Source organism: Kogia breviceps, chromosome 17 (genome assembly GCF_026419965.1).
Source record: "Kogia breviceps isolate mKogBre1 chromosome 17, mKogBre1 haplotype 1, whole genome shotgun sequence".
In the NCBI taxonomy this organism is placed as follows: domain Eukaryota; kingdom Metazoa; phylum Chordata; class Mammalia; order Artiodactyla; family Physeteridae; genus Kogia; species Kogia breviceps.
In genome coordinates, this window is record NC_081326.1 from 40,408,779 (window position 1) to 40,431,697 (window position 22,919).

At 42.7% G+C, this 22,919-nt stretch overlaps 2 protein-coding genes across 2 annotated transcripts in view; one reads left to right on the forward strand and one right to left on the reverse strand.

Annotated features, from left to right (window-relative positions):
* Positions 1-22,919, forward strand: part of SDC2 (syndecan 2) — a 112,560-nt gene that overhangs the window by 62,992 nt on the left and 26,649 nt on the right. The window lies entirely within an intron of this gene.
* Positions 8,958-15,778, reverse strand: LOC131744183 (large ribosomal subunit protein eL39-like). Its single transcript, XM_059043554.1, has 2 exons — positions 15,719-15,778; positions 8,958-9,128 (listed from the first exon to the last, which is right to left on the reverse strand). Exons 1-2 carry the CDS (start codon positions 15,776-15,778, stop codon positions 8,958-8,960), a joined length of 231 nt encoding a protein of 76 aa, XP_058899537.1.

Below are 22,919 nucleotides of genomic sequence, written 5' to 3' on the forward strand. Positions count from 1 at the left end.
TGGAGTGAATTCTCAGAATATCACACATACACGTATATTCGAATGTGATTAAGTGACATACTTGGAAGTCCAAGTTGAATTAGAAAATTTATGGTTTGGATTATTTTTGTAATGTTAGTTCAGATTTTTCACCATTATGTTTCCCTCTCTGGGGCTGATCATTTGAGAGGTTAACTACATATAAGCCAGCTTTCAGAAATTTTATTATGTTTAAAAGAAAAAGAAACTAAACATGGAAATTGTTCCTCCTCTTTGGCCACACTACTGCTCTCACGCTGTGGATTTTTAACTTTTAACCAATTTTAAGATTGGATCAGTTGAATATTTTGTCATATGTGTGATCACTCCGTATCTTTATATATGGAGTGTTGTTTCTCCATATGTAAAGATATGTGTTGTTTCTTGCTAAACAATATTTTTGTCTCTTTGATACTTGCCCCAAGCCCAAAACCAAAACGGCTGTGTTGTGTAGCAGAAAGGTGCAAGAATGCCAGGCTGGGATTTTTTTTTGAAGAAGATACACAGGTACAAGAGGAACGTAAGTACATTAAACCGATACTGAGGATAGATGTCAGGGCATGTCTAAACCGTGTCTACACTCAGTGTACTTTGTAAATAAAGCCCATACATACGCATGAGTAGTTAGCTGTTCTAATTGCATGAAACCCGTCTGAGAAGGATCCATTCTGTTCTTGGCGGTTGAGGAGATTATAAGTGTAGGGTAGAGATGTGTGTCGTTTAGAAATGGTTTGCTAGGGTTTCAGACATGCTGCTTTTCTGGTGGGTGGAGATGGGGTGAGAGGAAAGTAACTGGATTTGCCCTGGTTCTTGGGAGAGAAGAGGGTTTGTGATTCAGGCTCGAGGTTTGGGTAAGCAGGAACTAGGCTCAAGCGAGAGAGATGGCAGATGGTGGCATTGTGTCAGGAAGCTGATGGACCTTCTGGTTGTTGTTCAATTGCATCCTTGATGTGTGTGGAGGAAATCTTTTCAAAGTGAAGGTAATGATGCTGCATTTCTGAATTTTACCTCTTGAAATTGGCTTGAATTCTGATGATTAAGTTCCTGACGCCTAGTGGGTGCTCTGAAATATTTATTGAATGGAAGAACGGATGTGGTTTTCAAATGGGATAAGTCCATATAAATCAAATATCCGTTTTTGAAGCATTTCCATAAATCATATGAATTTTTTTATTACTGTGTAATAAACTAAGTGATGTATATTAGTAAAGCGCCTCAATAGAAAACTCTTAAATCACACATTATCTTAAATGTCACTTATAAATATAATTTCCAGATTATTTCATGGATTGCTCGTAGAGGAACTGGTCTGTTTTTAGACTGTTTTGCATGACTTACTGGAGTTGGGGAGTAAGTCTACTCATGGTAATTTAATGACTAAGTTATCTACCTTATACTCAGTTCTGGTCTAGGTGCTTGTCATGTGGGACCTCCTCCCCAAAGAATGAAGGTGGAAACAAGGTTGCCGTATTTGGTACAAGGTCTGGTGGTGACTGGATAGGATGTAATGATGTGAGAGAGGAGAGTCAAGGCTGAATGGCCAAGAAGGAGGTGAGATTTGAGGTGGGGCTTAAAAGATTTAGGAGTTTGAAGGCTGGAGGAGAGAATGAAAGGGATTGCTGGGGAATCTCCACTAATTTGGAGATGGAGTTGATTGTGAGACTGAGGAGGGTGAGCGACCTTGAGGCTATTGTAATAGGTGGGCAATGAAGTGGAGTGTGAGGATATGGGATTTAATAAGATAAATAATGAGAGACCATTGAACATTTCTGAAAAGAGAAGTGGAAGAATGAAACTGTGGTTTAGAGATAAGCTTGATTTGCTGTGTTCATGAGTACTTCTCATGACATTAGTATAACTTGCTGTTTCTATACCCCTCATGACCAGTAATGATTTAGGGATTAAACCTTTCTGAGTATTAGGCTTTTGTCTCCATTCTTATGCCTCTCTAAGTTAGAGTGTAAATAAGTAGTTGAGTCCCCACTCTACAGGAGGGGAGGTAAAGGAAACTCAGGAGTTCTGCAGCCGAATTCTAACCAAGCTGGAATTAATCCAGGAATAGTAAGCCATCTTTTCTCTTCCAGTTACTACTGAACTTGCTAATGTGGAATGAATTGTAAATATTTGGGGAAACAAAATACCTCCGTGAGTTTCTGAGTTGTATTTACTTTGATCTTAAAGCTGACAAAATATTGAAAATTGATTCCTTCCCTTAGTTTTCAATTGATGTTTTAACAGCTTTACTGAGATGTAATTCACATGCCGTATAGTTCATCCATCTAAAAAGTACACAGCTCAGGGGTAAAACCGTCACCACACTCTAATTTGAGAACTTTTTCATCAGGCCCCTGACAAAAACCTGTCTTCGTTAGCAGTCATTCCCCCCACCTCCCAGCAGTTCTCACCTCTTCTCTCCATCTCCCCCCTCCTCAACTCTAGGCAACCATAATCAAATTTCGGTCTCTATAGTCCAATTGAGATTTTTTAAACTAGTATTTTACAGAATGTTACCAGAGATTTTGGCATCAGAAGACCTAGGTTCAAACCCCAGCTTACTAGTACTGTGACCTTGGGAAAAAAGTTTAACTTTGTAAGTCTGTTTTCATACTTTTGAAACATGAATAATATCTACTTCACAGCTTTTTGTGAAGATTGAAGGATGTTTATATAAAAGTGTTAAGTGATGTATGTGTTCATTGTTCCACAGGAGGTGTGTAACTGAATTACTAAAGGGTCTCAAGTATTGATCCTTTAAAATAGTTGGTGGAACATAATATGATGCATAACAACTGTTTGTCTATAAAAGGACAGAGTTTATGTTTTTAAGGCTATAGTTTTATTATTTATGTGACTTTAGGGTTTGACTTTTAAGATGGAAGAAGTGTTTCCGGATTTCCCTGCAGAACCTAGTGTAGTGGTACTTGGGCTATTTTTGGATCACAAACTCCTTTGAGAATTTGATGAAAGCTGTACACATACACTTGATTTTATTTTTTTAAAAATCAGGAGGCTGATGGATCCCTTAAAACCATCCATATACTCCCTGCGTACTAGATTGAGAGCCCTTAGTCTTTTAAAAGAGAGATAAAATAGCTCTTCAAAACTGGAGTGAACAGTCCCACGCATTGGCAGGAAAACACAGCCATCAGCTTGAAGTGTGTTTATTTACCCTCCACGTTTTAGTATCCATGTCCAAGTGTGCCCAGTATGTGTTTGGCCAAGCAAGGTGGATTTTCGTCTAGGTATAGAAATGTACACACATTTCACATAGAGAAGAAATGAAGGGTAGTGTCCTTGAAAGAGAGAGCTGGTGAGAAAAAGAAAAAACAACCAGAGCATCTGTCAGACTGTAAGCACCACCCGCCCCGGTCCTGCCCATTTCTAGAACCCTTGTATAAACAAGCATTGGGATCCCCAAAGGACTGTGGAGAAGTGGGAATTCACAACAGCCTTACTGTGCAAGGTGAGTGGGATGATGGCCTTGATTGAGTTTATTCTCCAGGTAGCTGCTACTCACAAGCCGCTTGATACCGCTCCACTGTTGTTTATTTCATCGTGGTTCCATGGCCCCATGGTGCGCCATCCCTTAGTAGATTTAACAAAGTTCTTACCATATGGCAAAAGCAAATTTTTGCCTTATCATATCTATTTTCCCAGTTCCTTCCCGTAGTTGGAAATGTTTATTATTGTGGGAAAATATTTGGGTACCGGCAGTAAAAGGATCTGACTGAGAACAAAGCCCAGAGGGTCGCGATGGGGAGAAAAAATGAGCAGAGAGCGAATCAATGCGAGTAAACACAGGATGGCCAGGTGGCCCCTGTCAAATAAGAAGACCACTTGCTGCACAACCTTTTGGATCATAGTCCTTTATCAGATATATCTTCTGTAAATATTGTCTCCCAGTCTGTGGCTTGTCTTCAAAGACACTTGGCAGTGTCTTTTACAGGGCAGAAGTTTTAAATTTTAACGAATTCTTATCAGTTATTTCCTCCATGGACTATGCTTTTGATGTTGTCTCTGAAAAGTCATTCTCATACACAAAGTCGTTTAGATTTTCTCCTATGTTATCTTCTAGGAGTTTTATAGTTTTATGTTTTACATTTAGGTCTGTAATCCATTTTGAGTTAATTTTTGTGAAGGATGTAAGGTCTGTGTCTAGACTTTTTGGTGGGGGCGGGGGGCAGGTGGATGTCGAGCTGTTCTAGCACCATTTGTCAAAAAGATGTCTTTTCTCCATTGTACTGCCTTTGCCTCTTTGTTAAAACTCAACTGACTATACAGTTGACCCTTAAACAACATGGGTTTGAATTGTGCGGGTTAACTTACACGTGGATTTTTTTCAGTAGTAAAATATAATACTACACTACTGCCTGATCCGTGGTAGGTTGAATCGTTGGCGTGACAGACGGATGCAGAGGATACTGGCGACAGTGGATATGGGGGGCCAGGGATACAGAGGGCCAACTATAAGTTACAGGTGGATTTTTCAGCTGTGAGGAGGGTTGTCGCCCCTAACCCCTGCGTTGTTCAAGGGTCAGCTGTGTTTCTGCTGGTCTGTTTCTGGGCCACAACCTTTCAGTGACTTAAAGGTAAGTGACAGAGGTGGTATGTTTGCCGGAGCTGCCTGGCCTCCCTTGCTTGTTCTTGGCAGACCTTCTGAAGGCAGTGGTTCATGGGGGAGTCGGGCTGGCAGGGGGCTGGCACGGAGGACGCTCCCTGTGGGTCTTGGGAGCTCTGGGAGTTTCTGAGGAAAGGACTGATTGTTACCAGAGGTTCTGCATCAGTAGAATAACAATGAGTCCAAGCCTCATTTCCTTCTCTTCTGCAGGCTCCCCTTTCCTTAGCACACTCATTCTCACTGGTAAGATAACTATCAGTATCCATTGGATACTGATGGATAATTGTATCCATTGATACAAATATAATTGGTAGTCCTCACCTTCAATTCTTCATTCTAGTGAAACCTAAAATAAAATTAGCCTTGTTTTCAAGCAGAGCTTTTGTGCTTAAATTACCCCACTTCTCTCTCTCTATCTGCAGGCTGATCTAAATTCCAGATTTCCTATTTGGGGACTTGGATGATTCTACCACGGAGGTCAAGGTTAATTTGGTTATAAGTTAGTGAATTTAAGAGAGGGGCCAGTTCACTGTAGAGTTCCATTCTTTTTTTTTTTTTTTTTTCTCAATATCACTTAACTCTGTGGCTTCACATCATTTTCACATGCACACCTTATCCCTAATTTGTTTTTCTGGCTCTATGCTCTTTTCTCTTTCACTGTTCTAATCACCTGGTAGACATTTTCCTCGGACACTCTGTTGGTACCTCAAACACCAAAAGCGACATTGGCTGGTCTTCTCCCAAACTTATCTTTTTCATTGCTTTTTCTATAAATGGTGTCGGTGAGATGTCTCTGTTGTTGCCAAGTCTTACTTAAACTTCCAGTCCTGACACCTTATAAATCCCTCCCTTGTCCATATTTCATTACCTTGCTCTAGAGTAGCCTTCTTGACAGCTTTCTGTCAAGTCTTCCTAGCTCTTCCTAACCCACCCTTCTCGTGATCTCACTTCCTGCTCCCAAACCTTCAAGAGCTCACAATTCCCAGCTAGAGTTTGGGCTTCCTAGGCTGGCACTCAACCAACTTGAATTTCCTGGCTTTTCTACCTAACTTTCATTTTTATTTCTAGTACATTCCCTCATGCTGTTTGCTGCCTAACTAAGCTGAGTGTTCTTTCTGTACTCCTGTTTCCTATAAATATCTTATACTTTTTCACTTTTGTGTCTTCATTCTCTTCTAAACTAGTGGTCCTCAAACTTCAGTGGGCATCAGGCCCACCTGGTAGGCTGGTTACAGCACAGATCACTGCGTCCCACCCTGGAGTTTCTGTTTCAGTAGGTCTGGGGTGGGGTCTGAGAATTTATAGTTCTATCAAGTATCCAGGTGATGCCAGTTCTGATGGTACAGAACTCCACCTTATACCTTGAGAACCGCTCTTCTAAGCAATTTTCAAAGCTGATGTGGAAGTATTACAGTCCATGTTTAATCCATTTGGGTTAAAAGATAAATTTAACTCTTAAGAAGTTGTCAGTTATTCAGATCTGTGCACTGGAGTCTGTTTACAACAGTGCTAAAATTGAGTTTTGAACTTTAAAAAATGTATAATTTAAGCTCTTACTCTGTGCCATCTGACAGGCCCTTTGCCTGTAAAAACACTGTTGAATTGAGGGTTATACTTCTGTTTCCTCCCTACATACTGGATGAGGACACTTGTCATCTTTACTCTCAGGCCACCGATGACCTCGCTCTGTCATTACAGACCAACAGGCTCTACAGCCAGTCAACTGCCAATTACCAAACTACAGGCCTGTATACTGAAAGCTTTGCCAGCATCTTGGTTGTTCTTTCTGTTACCAGGCCTAGGCATAATCTTGTAGCTTGGTGGCTTGGTAATTACACCCTGTTAAAGACTCAGGTGTCCTCATCTGTCCTAGTGAGAAGGTTTTACATTTTAGTCTTATTTTTAAATGTAGGGATCTGTCCTTGTCCCATTTAAAATGGCTGTGTAAGCCGCCTGTACCATCAGTAGGGGTGGGAAAAGAGAGGGGTGGGAAAGCAGTGTGGCCTGCAACCCGGTAAGAGGCACTTCATGCTTTTAACTTTGCAAGGGCAGGTCCAAGGGTGAATGCAGTTTGAGGAGGGTGTTTGGAACTCCTGAAAAGGTAGTCAATACCTCATAGATTTCAGTCCTCTTCTCATTGCAGTTACATTCTGCAGGTCTAGCCTGCAGCCCCTTAAACATTGCTTGCCTGTGGCCTGGCTTCACACAGAGAGGTAAAGGACCTCTCATTTAATGGGGCTTCATTTGTGAAGGGTTCTAAAGGGAAAGCCTGAAGAGTGCTTGCTGTTGTATGAACATACCTAAGATGTTTCCCTTATACACCTCTGGACTTTTGATATCTAACCCAAAATAAAACATTCCAAGGAAATGCCATCAGATTTTAGATTTTTTTCTGTGGTTCATCTTACAAGTTTTATTGTTTCCCGTAAGTAAGTGACGAGGTCAGCCCTGCCAGTGCTTTGGGAAATCACCTTGCCCATTGCTTTGGGAGTTGAACTTTGTGATCTTTTGGAAAACTGACTTGTCTTCTGTTGCATTTTAGTCTTCCTCTGTCCATTTTTCACTCTACTTCATAACCTTTGATAAGTTAGCAAGCTTATCAAAGGGTAGGTAGGTATCTTTTTCTGCCCAGGTGTATTTATTTATTTTTTAAAAATTGTACATTGAGGAAAGGAAAGTCGTTTTTAGGAAAATTACAGTGCGTTAAGCATTACAGTAAAGGCATAAAACGTATCAAGTATTTTAGTTACAGTTTTTTATGACTGAATATTATATGAATGAATTATTATATGAAAGAATAGTATGCATTAATACACTAAGATCTTATTTCTGAAGTTTGTTTTAGAAATGAGATTTTCGTTTAATAATAGTCTGGCTAAGTGGGTACATTTGCTCTTTGTAAGTCATCAATGTTTTTTGTTTTTTGTTTTTTTTAATTTATTTATTTATCTTTGACTGCATTGGGTCTTTGTTGCTGCGCGTGGGCTTTCTCTAGTTGCAGTAAGTGGGGCTACTCTTCATTGTGGTGCACGGGCTTCTCACTGTGGTGGCTTCTCTTGTTGCAGAGCACAGGCCCTAGGCGCGTGGGCTTCAGTAGTTGCAGCACGTGGGCTCAGTAGTTGTGGCTCGCGGGCTCTAGAGCGCAGGCTCAGTAGTTGTGGTGCACGGTCTTAGTTGCTCTGTGGCATGTGGGATCTTCCCGGACCGGGGCTCAAACCCGTGTCCCCTGCATTGGCAGGCAGATTCTTTAACCACTGCGCCACCAGGGAAGCCCCATCAATGTTTTTTAATTGTCAGAATTTTTTTCTAGAGGTGAAAGTTTTATTAGAAATGCTCAGTCTCTCATTTTATAGTTAAGTGCAGTGAGGTCCTGATAAATCACACCGATTGCTGAAACCACCCTGAATCTGACTTGATCTTTTATTCAGAAGATATCTCAGGTCCTACGGGATCATCATACTGAAAAAAATCTTCCTTGTTTCTCTATGCAGAAGAAATGAACTTAGGCTGAGTCTTAGTTTCGTAGGGTTTTGGATAAACAGAGCCTAACATACGTAAATCCTAACACTGTGTTCTTGTGTGGCCTTGTCCATTAGGGTGAGGACAGGGTGGGCAGCAGTGGGAAAAGGGGGGTCAGACGTGAACATCTGTGACACCGGCAGGAGCTGCTCCTATGGCTGTAGTTGTTGATAGAGTGTCACCTTGTGGCTGTGTCTCAGTTTTCCCTGACATCCATCACACCCACATCACGCAAAGATTGGGGAAAACTGCATTTCCTTCCACAAACCCTAGGTGTGTCTGATGAAAAAGGCCTCATAGATAACTGCCATGATGAAATGGGAGACATTTAGAATGTAATGATGTGTTTCCCCTGGGGGCGGGAGGTGAAGGGTCCAGGGGTGGAAAATGGAGGAATCAATGACCCAGAAGTTGTGGAGTTGAAGTTCTGCAGCCAGTTGCAATATCTGAGTTGTTACCCCCAGAAGACTCATACTGTGAGTGAAGAATACCTGGGCGTGGCGCCCTGAAGACCTGGGCTTGAGTCTGCCTTCTTTCCCGCCCCTTATGTCACTTAGTAGCTGTGCGATCTTGAGTAGGACTCTGTAGACTCATTTGTTTTTTTTTTTCAAATGAAAGGTCTTACGTATTTATTACCAAGCCAGTCCACTAGTGCAGAAACATTGAAATGAAGAGAAAAATCATTTTCCCAATAAAGCACATCTGGCTGTCCAGATAGTAGCAATGTTTTCAGAGTGACATGTCAAGATACAAGTGACCTTGGTAACAGCGTAAATATGTGTGCCAGCTTATGTGCAACTCCTTACAGACCCAGCTTGGTTCTTCTCCAGTGTCTTCTCTTGGAGTTGTACTTGACCATATTACGAGTTTTCATCCAAATCCATTGGGGAATTGGGACAATTCTGTTTTGTTTCTTGGCTAGGAATCGCTTGATCCTGAAAATCTTGTGAGTAGACCTGGTGAGGAACAGATTCTACTGCACACACCAGGATGGAGGAGAAAAAGAGACAGCATCCTTTTTGATGTCGGTGGTGCCCACTGCCTGGTCTGCCTCATCTGGGTGCTGGGAGCATCTCCCTAGAGGACGCGAAAGTGTGGCGTTAGACGTAAAGCAGCCACATGAAATGTCTGGTGTTTATCATGATAATTGTCGTGGTTATAGTATATGTTTATTATATTGGCTGACTTTACTGTGGGTTTCTTAGATGCTTTCTCTTAAAGAAATAGGGGATTTTTTTTTTTTTTGTGGTACACGGGCCTCTCACTGTTGTGGCCTCTCCCGTTGCGGAGCACAGGCTCCGGACGCGCAGGCTCAGCGGCCACGGCTCACGGGCCCAGCCGCTCCGCGGCACGTGGGATCTTCCCGGACCGGGGCACGAACCCATATCCCCTGCATCGGCAGGCGGACTCTCAACCACTGCGCCACCAGGGAAGCCCGACATAGGGGATTTTAATTTAAAAGCACATTTCATGTAAGAGCATCGGAGTTGACTTTATGGTAAATTCATGAACTTAAACACTTAAACTCTCTCCTGGCCTTTAATTATTTCTTGCTTATTTAAGAGCATTTAATTCATCTTAATGCTTTGGAGTTATAAAACCAGTAATATTATTATGGCTCTGAAAGCAAAGGCTACAGCTAATTCATTAGAATGATAAGGAATATTGTGAAAGGGTTTTCAATCATTCTACTCACAACATTTCTGGGAAAATAATGAAACATGAACCATAATAGAGTTTATCTGGGCTTTTTTTTTTTTTTGCGGTACGCGGGCCTCTCACTGCTGTGGCCTCTCCCGTTGCGGAGCACAGGCTCCGGACGCGCAGGCTCAGCGGCCATGGCTCACGGGCCCAGCTGCTCCGCGGCACGTGGGATCCTCCCGGACCGGGGCATTAACCCGTGTCCCCTGCATCGGCAGGCGGACTCTCAACCACTGCGCCACCAGGGAAGCCCCTATCTGGGCATATTTTACATGTCTAAAGACGCCTTTATAATAACTATTGTACTTATTAGTTTTATGTGAAAGACAATTAATAAGCATATATAACATACCAGAAAATATTTTTGCTGATCTTACTTTCCCTAAGATGTTTGGTTTTTTTTGTTTTAAGGTCATTCTGACCTGCAATTTGAGAAGCATGGGCATTATTTTCATACTTTAATCCCTTTGTAAGCATTTATATTTAGGGAGGGGGTCTGTATATGTGTTTGTGTGTGTATGTTCAAGTGTATCTATCAAATGTCATCAAAGGCTGACTTCAACAATTCTAGTAGCAAAAAGATAGGGAAGAATTCTCATTTCTCAATTGCAGTTTGCAGAGAAAATGGTGTCCTGTTATGAAAGTCTTAAGTTTTGGCATGTTCTGCTATCTTTAATCTGATTGAGCGTTCACAAGGATAATTTAGTTGTCATAGATATTTTTTCCTAAACTTATTTTTGCCATAAAAGCCTCACATCCCGACTGTATTCTGAGAAGTGGAGCGGGAGTAACATCATTTGAGTACCTACTATGTGCCAGGCACTGTTAAGATACTTTATGTGCAGGTGTCATTTTACCATTGTAGGGGTATAATCTTCACTTTTTAGCAGGGGAAACTCCTGTGAACTCTTGCTGTCATTCAAACCTAGGTCTCCTGCACACTGAATGTCCATATTTTTCCACTGTTTCCTTGTAGAGACATAAATTGCCAACTCTTTATCTAATATTCCAGTAAGGCTTATCCTGCACTTAAAGGAGAATTGTCTCAGTTTTCTTTGCTTTGTCTTAAAAGTTATATGAGTTAGGGGTCAGGTAAACCCTCTGTCTGCAACGAAGCCTGTGGGTTTTTCCTCTCTTCCTCAGAAGTTCTTAATTACATTTGGCACATCTTATAGTGAAACAATATGTCTTGTGGGGGTGAAAAACGAAATGGTAACTCTAATGAATAAAATTGTTAGTCCAACAAGTTGGTTTAAACAAAAGGGGGGGAAGCACCTCGAACGAATTTGTTTTTCATAATATACCTTTAAAACTTAATCAGAACTTGTTGAAGATACTAAACAATCGTGCAGTTGCTAAAACAGTTGGATTAGTACGCGGTGATAGAGCCCTGAAGCTCTGTCTGTATTAGCTAGACAAGCAACGTGGCTGGAGGAGGTGATGTATCTGGATCAGAGAGGTTCAATGACTTGCCTGAGGGAAAACCTGGAGGTGGAACTCTCACTTGGTGTTCTTGATTCGTAGGTGAGAAATAAATACCACAGGGATTGAGTTAGAGCCATCTTTTCTTGTATCTGCTGGTTTGATAGTGTAAACCGAGCACGCGTCCGCTGAAGCCAGGAGCTGGTTGGTGTAGCCCTGCTCTAGGACCATAGCTTAGGCTGCCATTTTGGAAAAGTGGGTCTTTACTCATAAGGAAAAATAGGGGAGAAGTGGATTCATTCAATAAACATTTACTGAATGTTTTCTGTGCTTAGTAGGGAAGCAGGTGATGAGGGGAACTCTTTATCTGTTGGGGTAGGCAGACATAAATCAGAGTGTAATATAAGTAAAAGTCGTAAGGAGTAATGAAGTCATTGTGTGACCGGGGAAAGGTGAGGACTTACATGTGGCTGGTGCTTAGGTAGAATGTTCTTTCGTTCTCAATCCCCCTTTTTCCTTCTTATCATCTCAGCCCAGCTACCCTTTTCTCCATGAAGGCCTTTCCCTGATGCCCGCATCCCAGGACTGGGTTAGATTCCCTTGTTGTGGGGTCCTAGAGTACAGTTTACCACCCATAGCAGACATCTACCCCCTGGATTATAAGTGACTCTTACCTGACTATAAGCTCCCGTGAGAGAAAGGGCCATGTAGACACAGGGCCCTGCACCTAGTAGGTGCTTAAATATTTGCTAATTGAAGCTATAAAGGTTGGAATTCAGTTAGGGAGGGCCCTGTAATAATAATAGGTATTTACTGAATGCTTATTATGTGCCAGGCACTATAAAAGGACTTGATATGTATTAACGCCTCTAATTGTTCAACAACCCAGAAAGTAGGTACTATTTGTTTTATAGTACCTGTATAATACCTATGGTACTATAGTACCTATATAGTACCTATAGTACCTATAGCACAGAGGTTGAATCGGTCCTCACAGGTTGCTTATAAGTGCAGAGCCTGGCCCAACCCTCGTCTTTTGCATCCGGAGTCTTGTTCTCACCCACTTTGCTCCCTGCTTGCCCCGCTTTGGAGTTTAGACTAGCTCCTGGAGCCGGTGGAGGCTGTGAGTGCTCTAAGCAGGGGAGTGTGTGCCCGTGGAAAGTAATCCTGGCACTGTTGTGTAGACGGACTGTGCAAAGCGGGGCAGTCATCCCTGACACGGCGCTGGCAAGACATATCAGCATGATTTATTGACTTAACAAACAGGCGGAGCGCTTCCTATGTGCCAGGCACTGTTCCAAGTGCTTTACAAATATTAACTGATTTAATGTTCATAGCTACCCTACGGGGGCGGCACTGTTACGATCATCCCCACTTTATAGAAGAGGAACCTGAGCTTCAGGGGGGACCCATAGATGGTAAATGGCAGGTCCAGACAAGGCTGAGTCCAGGCTCTTCACCCCTATCCTTGCTGCGCTGAGTCTTCCTGTAAAAGGGAACATTCGATTACTGGTGGTCTCCAGGGATGCTCCTATTCCAGATAGTAGAGGATCTCGGTGATATTTTGGAGACGGCTTCTTCCATTTGTAAAAGCATCTGCTCTAAAGAAATTCGTCTAGAAATATTTAAATGATTCTGTTCTATTTAATACATGCTTGGCTTAGAGCAGAAAACAAAATAAAACAAAAAACAGAAGACACAGGCCCTGCCTTGAGGAACTTATATTACGCTGAGGGGAGACAAAAAAAGCACATAGACATATAAGGAAGAAAATGATTTTGGCTAGAGAAAAGTAAGTGAAAAACGTTTGAAAGGTGATGTGATAGACCTATACTATCCACTACGGCAGCCGCGCACCACGCGCCCGCTGAGCACTAGAAACGTGGCCAGTCCACACTGTGAAGTGCTGTGTAAGATACACACTGCAGTTTAGAGACTTAATATGAAAAGAAAATTATCAACATCGCAATTTTTACATCGATTACATCTTAAAATAAATTGTTTATGTATTAGATTAAATAAAATATACTAAATAAATAACAGGTGAAATAGGCTAGGCCCCAAAGGACAAATATTGTATATCCACTTATATGAGGAATAATTGGATTCCTAGAGATAGAAAGTAGAATGGTGGTTGCCAGGGGCTGGAGGGGCAAGAAATGGGGAATTATTGTTTGATGGGTACAGAGTTTCAGTTTGGGCTGATGAAAAAAAAGTCTGGAGATGGATGGTAGTGATAGTTACTTGACAATATGAATGTACTCAATGCCACGGACTACTACAGTGGATACTGCGTGGCCAGCATCTTTAGCCCAGGGTCCTCTCAAGTCTCCAGCGTCTCTCGGGGGTTGGCAAGGCTGGACGCAGACTGGATCTTCAGGGGAAGACCCTGGATTGGTAGCTGAGCCACCAGGAGGCCTGGAGTCTGCCCCTGGGAACTTGGGGTGAATAGAAATGAGGTCGCCGTCACCACAATTCATCCACTTCATCACAGCAAGAAAGCCTACCTGAGGTTCAAGTGTATACAGCAGCAGCTGTCCCACCAGGAGTTTATCCAGAGTTGCCATTTGACTGTTCAGAATTTACATCATAATTGTCCCTAAATATTCCCTGCAGAAGCAGACATCCTCCCCCCACCCCCACCCCATCAACAACCAGCTGAGAGCGATTATCCGTGGTTACCAGGCCTGCCATCTCCATCAGCCAAAAAGTGACAAAGCCAGGCCTGCTGGCCCTACAGGCCGTGGGCGCTTACCCTGTTGTGGCTGGAATCACACTTGTCCAGAGTCATCTGACAGCTTTCCACAGAAGGTTGTGAGGCGTTAGTCTTGTCTCATTGTTTTGTGAGAAAGACATTTAACGCTTCCCTCCGTATGTTATGCTCTGGAAAACTCGAGAAGCATGGAAAACTCATTGCATTACATGTATGTTTGAAACCACTAGAAATCCAAGCCTCTCTCCTTCATAGAACTATGGGGATTTGCTTCGTCGCCCCCCCACCACCAAAAAAAAGATGCAAAACCTGTTAACTATGTTCCCAAGCGAGTGTTGATATCTCTGAGTTTCGTGCTCAGATATACAGAAGTGCCTGAAAAAAGGACCCCACGATCCACCTGTTATGGATCTTGGAAATGCAGACTTGTCTGAAAGAGAAGGCTGTGACCAGGGAAAAGGATTTATTCTCTAAGACATAGGTTGCTGTCTTTTTTTTTTTTTTTTTCGGTATGCGGGCCTCTCACTGTTGTGGCCTCTCCCGTTGCGGAGCACAGGCTGCGGACGCGCAGGCTCAGCGGCCGTGGCTCACGGGCCCAGCCGCTCTGCGGCATGTGGGATCTTCCCGGACCAGGGCACGAACCCGTGTCTCCTGCATCGGCAGGCAGATTCTCAACCACTGCGCCACCAGGGAAGCCCATAGGTTGCTGTCTTTATGCTGGTGTGTTTCAGTCAACTTTTTACTGAAGTATAACGCCATCAGAAGAGGACACAAACCAGAAGTGCACAGCTTGAATTTGCAAGTTGCCCTTTTCATATATTAATATATAATGATTAATAGGATTTGGTGCCACCACCAGCTTCTCATTGAATTAAATGAAGGGGTCGGTGTGGATGGAGATGGGAATGAAGTTCTGAATTCCATTCTCTTGACACAGCTGTTTAATAACCTCCCTGTTACTCACATGCTCAAGAAGGCCACGTTTTGTTTCCTGGTGCTCCACAGCCTGTAGCTTTTGTCCCCGGTTCTGTTGCTTTAGCCTTTTGGATACACAGATGAATTCCAGTGCAGCCCCCATACATAAAGGTGGCCTGCTCCCGTCCTACTTCTTTGTCCGAAGAAAGGACCCCAAAGAGTTTATCTGCACACGTGGTTCTGATAAGGGAGTTCCTTACCTAGATTGGATTTCCCCCCCTTATGACAATGCCTCTCTTACCCCTATGTCTTCCCCTTTTCTGTCTTCAGAGGTGGAAACTCTTTAGGGCTGTAGTTTATCTCTCAAGTTCATGGCCTTCTTTTCTTCTAGAAGATTTGTCTGATCACCTCCCCTCCTCCCATGCCGTCTTCTGTGGGTCCACTTAGTTGAAGCCAACTTAACACAGGCTGGTGTAATTTTCAGTCAAGTGCAGTTCACTCTTCCCCCTTGTTAGGAAAACAGCACTTTCTTGGCCCATCAGTGATGAACTATACCCCATAATATTTTCTAATATCCAGTCCACATTCAGTTTTCCCCAGTTGTCCTACGAATGTCTTTTACATTAAAAAAAAAAAAAAAAAACACGGTATACTAGAGTTTTTATTCCTGGTAGTTTATTAATGCATCAGAGAATATCTGGATGATTGTGACGGCTCAGTGGATAGAACAGTGGTGCAGACATTGTTAGTCACGTAGACAGTTCCCCAGGAGAAGACTGCATTTGCCTGTCTGTTGTTGGCAGTTTCCTTACTTGCTTGATGCGGCCAGTGTAGGCAAAAGTGAACGGATAAGCATGAATGCAGACACCCATCACCACTGTGAATGGGCCACTTATCACTCCTAGAAGTCTGGACGGTCTCATTTCTTTCATGAACCTAATTGTCATTGGGGTGAGGCAGCCCCAGACACGCGTTGTTAGTACCCAGGAACCATCTCGTGTGTGCTGGTTTGCCAAAAAAACGTGTGTTTTTATTCTAGAAAGGAGCATAGCTCGGTACAGGTACATGGGCAGGCCTTAGGAATTCACCAGAGATTTGGACGTCATGATAATTAATAGACTTTATTTTGGGGGAGTACATGTTAAGATTTACAGAATAATTGAACAGATAGTGTATAGTTTTATATATCCCCCGGGCCCCTGCCCATTTCCCTTATTATTGCATACATTGGTTACAATTAATGAACCAATATTGGTACATTATCATTAGCTATAGTCCACGGTGTACATTAAGGTTCACACTAAGTGTTGTACATTCTGTTGGTTTGGACAAATGCTTAATGTCATGTACCTACCATTACAGCTTCACACAGGATAGTTTCACTGCCCTAAAAATCTCACTTCCTATCTGTTCCTCTGTCCCTCCTCCCCCCGAACACCTGATGTTTTACTGTCTCCATAGTTTTGCCTCTTCCAGAATGTCCTATAGTTGAAATCGTACAGTGTGTGTAGCCTTTTCAGACTGGCTTCTTTCACTTAGTGATGTGCATGGAAGTTTCCTCCTTGCCTTTTACTGGCTTGATAGCTCGCTCATTTTATCTTATTGCTGAATACTATTCCACTGTTTGGCTCTCCTACACTTTGCTTATCCACAAAGCTTACAGTTTTGTTTATTTATTTTTTAAATACATCTTTATTGGAGTATAATTGCCTCACAGTGCTGTCTTAGTTTCTGTTGCACAACAAAGCGAATCAGCCATATGCATACACATGTCCCCATATCCCCTCCCTCCTGAACCTCCCTCCCACCCTCCCTCTCTCACCCCTCTAGGTCATCATTATTTTTAAATAGATGATAGAACATTTTGGCACATACTAGGTGTTTGGTAAATCAATAGTTATTAAATGACTTAGTTAGATTGAATCCTTACTTTTTCACCGGTGTGTAGTGCAAAGGGAATGTTGTGATGGAAACGGCAGTTCTGTGTTAGGCATTGATTTCTGCTAATATGCAGTTATTGTTTAAGGAGAGAGCATTTAACCCGGCAGCGGCTTAGCCCCGCAGCTGCAGAGAGCTTTGATATGCCCAGGCTTCCAACAACAGTTTAAACATTCTCTCTAGCACTGCGCTGTCCATTGTAGTAGCCACGTGTGGCTATTTCAATCTCAATTGATTAAAAGTAAACAAAATAAAAAATTCAGTGCCTCTGTTGCACCAGCCACATTTCAATTGCTCGATAGCTATATGTGACTAGTGGCTCCCATTTTGGAGAAGGCATGTCTAGAACCTTGTCATCAATCACAGACAATCGTATCGGACAGCCCTGATCTAGAGCATTCAGGTGGAAGGAGGGAATTGAAATGAGTTGACCAGGCCGATTCTGGTTTCTCCTTAATGCTTAGCTGTTTCTGAGCTGTAACATTTTTACAATGGAAGAGAGGAAGGCCAGAGATTTGTTTGCTGGAGAAAAAAGTTGCTTAAAATAACTTACTGGGGATAAAAAGGCTGCCCAGGCCAGTGAAGCTGTGAAATCCTCCTTGTGTGACAACCCCAGGAGGTCTAGCTTGCCAAAGGTTTAGTCCCTTGATCAGCTAGTGTTACGGAGTTTTATAGAACTCTGAGTTCTTACTTATTTAGTTTGGTGAAAAAGCAGGGGGCTTCTCTAATTTGAGGGGTTGGGTTGGGTGTGGAGAGGGAGTTAAACTTCTCAACTGATAAATCTGCAAATTGTACACCCACCCCTGAGCAAACGCCTATGGTCCTTGGATGCCAGGAATGTGAAACCTGAACAAATATCAGATATTTGCCGCAGAAATTGTAGCTCATTCCCTTGACATTGAGATTACTCTTATTTGGGAGCAAAGCAAATGACAGTTAAGTTTTCTTGGTTTTTTTTCTTTTTTGCCAGCTCTTTGGATGTGATCAGATCTAATTTCATTCACATGGTAAGTGCCATGCTGACACAGTGTTACAGGTTTTTTCAGTCTACTTAGATTTCAATTCTATATGCATTTTATGTACGGCATTTTAATAAAGTCTTCAGGGTTTTTTTTTTCTTCTAAATAGAAGTACAGATAACAGACATATTGTGCTTTTCCTTAATGCTTAATCTGGAAATTGGCTGTTGATGTTGGTGAGGGTTTTTAATATAATTTTCAACTGAAAACACCAAATGGCTCTGTTTGCACATTGTAGCTTTAAATATGGACTTTTCACCTTTTGACATGCTTGGGTTTCTAAGAGGGCCGCCCGTGGAAAGGCAAATTTGACAGAATAATATATTTACCAGAATTCCTATGAAAAGACTTAAAATATTCTGGTATTTGGACGTCCATTCAGGATGTGACCGCTTGGAATCATGACTGTCTGTAAACACAGGCTTAGAATTGATAGTTTTCTCTAAGAATAGGCACAGAGAAAATAGTATATTATCTTGCAAATGAAGAACTGGAAATGCCAGACCTCAAATGAAGACAGATTTCCCTTTAATCTTTCAGGCTAGGGTCACCTGCTAAACAACTCTTAGAAGAGTTGCTGAGATTTAATCAGTATTTAATAATTATTGCATTTGTTCAACTGACTGTTCTTTGAAAACAAACACGTTGGCGCTTGAATAAAAGGCAGGATAACGGATGGATTTCTTATATTTACTATGGTTTTCCTTTAATTTTAAAAAGTATATTTTAATTTAGACACTTTCGTGTCAGCAAAATCTCAAGAAATTGATTACAGTTTCTTCGCATGGGATTGTTCTCTTAAAAGCCATGCAAGGGGAAAGAATCAATATTAGGGCTTTCCGAGTGGCGGTTTTTTACAGAGCCCCCCCACACGATTGATTACAGTTGTTTTTGTGAAGGATTTTAAAAGAACAATCTGTATTAAAAGCCTCCTTCTTTGGTATGAGCTGGAACAGTTCCAAGCGGGTTTCCACGGGGGACTGCGCTGCCATGTGACCAATTGAATGAAGGGCTTGTGGCCCCACCAGAGCGCCAGGGCAGCCTGGCGGGGGAAGGCTATTAGGTGGTGAGGGGTTGTTGGCCTCCCTGGCAGCTACCATCAGTCAGCCGAATTCCTCAGCCTCCAAAGCAGGAGGGGCAAGAAGCAAGTGGTTTTTCTACCAGCTGGAAGAGAGAGATGGAAGTATCCATATATCTCTGTTCCAGAGCATTGGCCAAAGGCAGGTAGGTCCAGTCCGAGTTAGGAAGGATGGAAACTGATAGCCCCCGAGCTTCCACATCCTCAGCTGTGACCTGGAGGCCGGTGAGGAGTGGATGCATCTTCCGTGGGTCTCTTACTCTTGAGCCCCAGGAGAGAGTTCTTTTTTTTTTTTTTTTTTTTTTTTTTTGCGGTATGCGGGCCTCTCACTGCTGTGGCCTCTCCCGTTGCGGAGCACAGGCTCCGGACGCACAGGCTCAGCGGCCATGGCTCACGGGCTTAGTTGCTCCGCGGCATGTGGGATCTTCCCGGACCAGGGCACGAACCCGTGTCTCCTGCATCGGCAGGCGGATTCTCAACCACTGCGCCACAGGGAAGCCCGACAAATTTTTTTTTTTTAAGATTTTTTTAACTTTCATTGACTTTTAATTTGACATAAAGGTATGCCCCCTCTGCCAGATGTAGGAAAGTGCGATGGCATTAGAGTAGCTTAATCTAGAGTTCTTCTCATGCTGCCTGTTGATCTTGTACCAATTAAATAATAAACTCTACTCTGTGGGCAGAGGCGCTATGTGGCAGCGGGGTGCCCGGAGCAGTTCCATCTATTCGCAACCGGTCCCATCCCAAAAGGCTGTGACAGGACCAAAGTGAGAAACCATGAATGTGGACTGGGCTCCCCGGGCTTTAATTCTCAGTAAGACCCTGTGCTCTCTAGGAAATGAAGATGTAACAAGTAGCTCCAGGCGGCTGTCATCCGAAAAGGCAGGGCTTTTTACATAGATCTTGCCATTGGTTACTTTGCAGAAGGCATTTGCAGGCATGGGGTGGCCCATTAATTTGGGAAGATCCTGGGGAATATGGGAAGTTTTAGAAAATAATTTAGCACACTTGGGTGCTAAATCACCTCCGGGGCTTTTGGTATGGCTTGCTTCAGAACTGATGGAATCAGCTAGTAAGCTGCTTTTATTACTGGATTCACCTGGAGAAAATAAAAATTCCTTGCGATGATCTGATATGTTTTTGACTCCTAACTATTTGCTTTTCCTCATCTTCCATATTTTTAGAAAACGAAGTGCTGTGTCTCCTATGAAATGGTACTTATGAATGTGTGTTCCGGCTGAGACTTTTAATTATCACTAGCAAATTACCATGAATTGCCCTCATTTAATGGGGTGCAAAAAATGACAGGCTCTTTTCAATATATTCTCTAAAGAGCTTCTTAAATATTATTTTTTAACTGAGTATGTAATTTTACCATCTTGCAGGCTCTGTTTTTCCCTTCATCTTAGACATCCTCGTATTTTAAGAATAAGAGTTACGATTCCGTCGGCAGAATGTCAGAATGTCTTCATAGATAGATTCTGTTGGAGGTAGACCAGAAAGAGAGGCAGCACTGGGGTGGATTAGGTTACCTTTTGGATTTTTGAAGGCTTTGCACACATGTTAGTTTGAACAGCCAATAAAGTGTTTATTGTTTTTTGGGAAAAAATATGACTATCCACACATCTCCTCTCCTCTTCCTATGGCAAGACTGTAAATGTTGTCTTCAGATAAATAACTCATAAACAACACTTGAGAACACCAACAGGAGCGCTTTCTAAAATGCATTCGCTTGAGAGATGGCACAGGTCACATGACTGTAAACAGTCCTTGTGAAACAGGTGCTTTTGTCTGGGAGCTCAGGCTTCATTTCTTGGGAAATTCCATGCAGGGTCCACAGTGGATTTCATAATGGGACTCTAATACCTTTAAACTTTTCCCCCCGCTTCCTCTGTCAAGGAAATCATTTCTTTAAAACCTGCTTGGCCTTCATTGTTTACTGGTTGGAAAGTTCCCTCAAGAACAGTTCCTTTATATAACAAGAAGAAATACAGGGCCAGGGGCTATGTGCCTTGGGCAGAATCAGAGTGTTTTTCCAGTAGATAATCAAGAATGTGAATAATCCTTCGGCATATGGTGCAGCCGCCGCAGCCGCCGCTGTGACTTGGCACTAGGTATTAAAAGCCACTGTTCATGTACACATTGCTATATTTAAAATAGACAACAAGGACCTACTGTATAGCACAGGGAACTCTGCTCAGTGTTCTTTAATAACCTACATGGGAAAAGAATTTGAAAAAGAATAGATACATGTATATGTATAGCTGAATCACTTTGCTGTACACCTGAAGCTAACACAACATTGTTAATCAACAGTACTCCAACATAAAATTAAGAATTTTTAAAAAGCCCATGTTCAGAACAGCTTGACTCCACTTTTGAAATCCGTGCTCTCATCCCCTTTGGGTGTATCCCTTTCTGTGTAGCTTTGTTCCTTTTATTTAGATGAGTGCTGACACATTCTCAGTGTTCCAGCGTAAGGAAGTAGCCTCATGTCATTTTCTTCATTGAAAAAGTCTCCTAGATCAGGTAGTCACTGTGCCAATCCAAGGCTCTCTGGAATCAGCAGGAGAGATAGAACAAGAGGCTCCCCTCGCAGACAGACGAGATCAGTGTAACAGAATGGGCTCTGAGCACCAGGAACAACACGAAACATCTTGGGGGCTCACTGGCACGTCAGCCCTGGAGGTGTTTCGGGGGCACAGTGCTCCCAGGTCAGGTAGTGGCCACTGCAGGTGGGGACTAAGCTGGAAGGGAGCTTGTTGACTGCGGCACCGACAGCCTCACCTCGATGTGGAGTGTCTTCCTTGCTTTAAATAACTCAAGAGCAAAGAGTAGATAATGAGATGGGTAATTAGACCCCGGACATTTTAGAACCTAGAATCTTGTAATTAAATATCCATTTTACTATACCTTTTTCCTTTATGGCTTCAGTTAAACTGGATCGGAAGTGGCCCAAGCACTGTGGTATGATTCTGTGGCACTTTTATGAAGTGTGCACTTTTTTTGTTAGTGTTTGTCACTTACACACCCATATACTTCCATGATGCTTTCTTTAGGTTCTCTATGTATGTATGTACCTGTCTGTTTGAATGCATTAACTGTTAAAAGTTACTGTTGATGTTTGGAAGCTGGTCGCTGGCCCTTTCCATTGATCTTGTGCTTTCTGTGCCTTTAGCGGCATATATATGTTGGAAAATAAACAATAATATCAATGAGCAATGAAATCATTCACAAGCCACCACCCTCACCAATTAACTCTCTTCATTTTTCCACTCCCCTTTCAATGCTTAACCAAATGATATGAAATTTTAAGAGTTGTAGTATTAGAAAATGTTAAAGCAATATATGCTTTTTAAATATAGTGTGGTTTTTTTTTTTTTTTTTTTTTTTTTTTGTGGGTTTTTTTTTTTTTGCGGTACGCGGGCCTCTCACTGCTGCGGCCTCTCCCGTTGCGGAGCACAGGCTCCGGACGCGCAGGCTCAGCGGCCATGGCTCACGGGCCCAGCCGCTCCGCAGCATGTGGGATCTTCCCGGACCGGGGCACGAACCCGTGTCCCCCGCATCGGCAGGCGGACTCTCAACCACTGCGCCACCAGGGAAGCCCCTCATATCTTCTTAAAACACATTGCCAGTGTGCTTCCCAAAAGACTTGTGCCCATTTCTGTTAGCTGGCATCTTTTAAATAAAGCTTCTCTTGACAGGCCTGCAGTAAAGCTTCCCATATTCCTATCAACGTTCAAACTCAGTGCTAGCTTAGACCTGAAACACAGGCTCAGCTGGAAATTCCATCCACCGACTGCTGCGCACTGCCAAGAGCAGGTTCATTCTCCAGCATCAGCTGCAGCCTGGAAGGGCGTGGTATGCCCTTTGGACCGGCCTTTCCCATTTTTCTGTCCCGTAGGCATCCTGTGGCACTCTGTCAGCTCCCGTATAGGGTGGAGAGTATACGTGGTTGTGCCTTGGGGCCTAAAATTA

Bases quoted from the DNA above. Each gene is read 5' to 3' on its own strand.
- LOC131744183 (XM_059043554.1), bottom strand. From the start codon at position 15,778: ATGGGTGTCTGCATTCATGCTTATCCGTTCACTTTTGCCTACACTGGC. The intron at 9,129-15,718 runs GTAAGGAAACTG...TGTGTGCAGTAG, and splicing joins ACACTGGCCGCATCAAGCAA to AATCTGTTCCTCACCAGGTC.